We start from the raw sequence: 3110 nt of genomic DNA, 5'->3' as shown, positions 1-3110 counted from the left end.
TGTATATATATATATATATATATATATATATATATATATATATATATATATATATTTATTTATTTATTTATTTATTTATTATATTTTTTGCTTAGATTGTTAACGGAGATTTAAGAAGATACAGCCAAGCATCGGTATCGCGTGTTGTTGCACGAGTATCAACACTTTTAGCATCTCATGTAGGACGATATATTAACTTCTCTACACAACAGCATCAAAGGCAAAATATGAATCGTTTTTATGAGGTAGCAAATGTTCCTGGTATAATAGGATGTATCGATTGCACCCACATACACATTTCCAATCCTGAAGGAGATAATGGAGAAATATTTCGAAATAGAAAGGGATGGTTTTCATTGAATGTGCAAGTATTATTACTGTATTTTGTAAACGCAAAAGCAGGAAAAAAGTCTCTTAAAATATGCACTGTATGCTATAGGTTGTATCTGGACCTCGCAGAGAAATTTTGGACATTGTTGTGAGACATCCTGGTTCAGCGCACGATGCTAAAATCTTTGATCGGAGCAGTGTTCGATGTCGTTTCGAATTAGACCTCCTAGATGGAATTTTACTCGGAGATAGCGGATATGCATGTCGAAGATATTTACTAACTCCTGTACTGAGACCTAACAATAATGCGGAAATTCGATATAATAATGCACACAGCAGGACCAGAGTTATTGTCGAACAGTTGTTCGGTATTTGGAAACGGCGCTTTCTGTGCTTATATTATGATTTAAGAACAAAATTGAGCACATCGGTTGCAGTTATCTGTGCTACTGCTGTTTTGCATAATACATGTATCCAATATGGATTAGAAGAAATTGAAGAAGAATATGTACAGGATGAAATTGTCGAGGATATGTTTAATATGTTTAATGGAGAAGAAAACAGAATTGGACTTACACATAGAAGAGCTTTTATAACAAGACATTTTTCGTAAACCATATGTAAATTGCATTAAAATGTATAAATTTTGTAACATTGAACACAAAAAATGTCATTTTTATTTTAGTATGTACAACGTACATGTTACAATTAAAAATAATAATGTTTATATAATCTATATAATAAAATGAAATCTTAAAAATAAAAGTTTATTTAATATGAAGTGTACATACCTGTAAACAGTATTTATTGTTTTTATAAATAACTTTGTTTTTATTATTAATTGTCCTTAAATATACTTAACAGCCTTTATTTAAAAACTAAGTAACAGTCTTTAATTAAAAACAAAAAATTATGCATTGTACTGTTATCAGATGCTAACAAAAATATATAATATTTTATCAACATTCATCTATTATAAAAGATTGCACGTTTAAAATGAAACGTAAGTACTTTCTTATAACAAATTCATACCAGCTACATACAATACATAAAATAAATATATATGTATACTATAATTAAATAGAATACGCGCACAATCTTATTATATATATTCACAGCAAGTACTATCGATAAATATGTATGTTAAATTATAGTGGAATATCAGACTGTTGTTTTGCATTTTCTTCAACCATTAGAAGCTTGAGCAATGCAATTTTGACTTCCACATCGGCAACTTCCATTTTCTTCGCATGAAGTTCCCGCTATTGTGCAATTGCATCACGAAGCTTGATCAGTCTCAATTGTTTTTCATTGTTTATATTGTAAAAATCTTTTTCAACTTTTAATGCTGGTGCTTGTTTCCTTTTTATGGTTTTACTTGTATCAATGTTGCTAACATTGCATATCGAACATTGACTTATAAAACTTGTAGAATTTTCCTTATCTGAATCTATTTCTAAAGAATCATTTTCCATATCAATTGTAGCTAATATTGCCTCTTCAGTCTTGTCGTCACTATGCACTATAAATTGCCTGTTTGAGTTAGTTTTTATATGATCTGAAAAGAAATATTAACAAATTAGATAAACTTAATGTAAGTTCTGAAAAAAATTTAGTTTATGGTAAAGAAAGATACAAAAAATATATCTTACATTCTTTTTCCATCTGAGCTGTACTATCAAATGGACATGGAACTTCGATATCTAAACTTGGAGTTGCATCATCCATAAAATTCATGACTGGATCAATAGGTATTGCTGGTGCAACGTCTCCACCCGTCATGAGACGCTGAACTTTTATTGGTGTTTAACTTCTTTTTTCTAAAATAACACTTCTTATATTAATATAATTATAATTTCGGACAAATGAATGTTCATTATATTAAACAACCTTTACAAAGAAAGTATTATCTGCTGTGATAAATTGGTCAGTGATGAATTATTGTTGCTTAGTAGTTTTATTACTCTATGAGTAATAAAATTATTCAGCAATAATTTATCACTGACCAATTTATTACCAATAATACTGTAAAAAAACAACTGATAACAAAGAGTTGATATATTTTGTAACATATATATGGATTTCTCATGCAAATATTAAGAAAATGATTAACATACTTCTGTTTCATATTGTCCCAGCATTTTTTTAGTTGTTTACTGGTACGAGATGAAAAGCCTTGGCTGCAATATCTTTTAGTAACTCTTTCCCGAGCTTCAGCCTTGCATTTTAAATCTAATGCTCCTGTTTTCTTATTTTCTATAATTTGTTCTTCTGATATTAATTGAGCAAGGAGCAATCGTTCTGTTTCGGTATAATGAGTATTTTTCGAATCGCACTCCATAATTGCATTTATGCCAGTATACTAATTGTCTACTATACTGTACTGTATTGTCTACTATATTGTCTACTATATTATCTACTATACTGTAAATAAATATAACCTAATTATTTGCACTCTATCCAAACTATTCAATAAACTGTGACATAATGCAGGTTTTAATCATAAATTACTAAAAATCCCTAGGAAACAAGCTCCTTCTGCAAGGAAATATTAAGTGCACATTATGAAACAAGGAAGCCTTGGTCAAATAAGGTTTCCTCCAACAAGGCTTCCTCAATCCTTAAGATAAGAGGCATCTATGAATATGGGCATAAGCGTCTTCTTCTTCTTCTTCTTGTTAAATTGGCCAAGGGCAGCTCCTATGTCCTATTAGCCAGATTCTAAGCGTCTGTCAACATCTGTAACGCCGCCAAGACCAACAGAGACCAACAAAAGAAGG

At 30.1% G+C, this 3110-nt stretch overlaps 2 protein-coding genes across 2 annotated transcripts; one reads left to right on the top strand and one right to left on the bottom strand.

Annotated features, from left to right (window-relative positions):
- Nucleotides 1-110: 110 nt before the first annotated feature.
- Nucleotides 111-943, top strand: LOC116844973 (putative nuclease HARBI1). Its single transcript, XM_032817179.1, has 2 exons — nt 111-364; nt 440-943. The coding sequence occupies exons 1-2, from the start codon at nt 347-349 to the stop codon at nt 941-943; spliced, it is 522 nt and encodes a 173-aa protein (XP_032673070.1). The 5' UTR covers nt 111-346.
- A 239-nt stretch (nt 944-1182) lies between these two features.
- Nucleotides 1183-3082, bottom strand: LOC116844987. Its single transcript, XM_032817195.1, has 3 exons — nt 2448-3082; nt 1983-2150; nt 1183-1888 (listed from the first exon to the last, which is right to left on the bottom strand). Exons 2-3 carry the CDS (start codon nt 2110-2112, stop codon nt 1593-1595), a joined length of 426 nt encoding a protein of 141 aa, XP_032673086.1. The 5' UTR covers nt 2113-2150; nt 2448-3082; the 3' UTR covers nt 1183-1592.
- Between the last annotated feature and the right edge of the window lie 28 nt (nt 3083-3110).

Source organism: Odontomachus brunneus, unplaced genomic scaffold (assembly GCF_010583005.1).
Source record: "Odontomachus brunneus isolate Ranch 3 - 2012 unplaced genomic scaffold, Obru_v1 Obru_scaffold_048, whole genome shotgun sequence".
In the NCBI taxonomy this organism is placed as follows: Eukaryota; Metazoa; Arthropoda; class Insecta; order Hymenoptera; family Formicidae; genus Odontomachus; species Odontomachus brunneus.
This window is presented reverse-complemented; position numbering and strand designations above follow the sequence as displayed.

Coding starts and splice junctions, on each gene's coding strand:
- LOC116844987 (XM_032817195.1), bottom strand. CDS start 2,112: ATGACGGGTGGAGACGTTGCACCAGCAATACCTATTGATCCAGTCATG. Junction 1,889..1,982: donor AGCTCAGATGGAAAAAGAAT/GTAAGATATATT, acceptor ATTTCTTTTCAG/ATCATATAAAAACTAACTCA.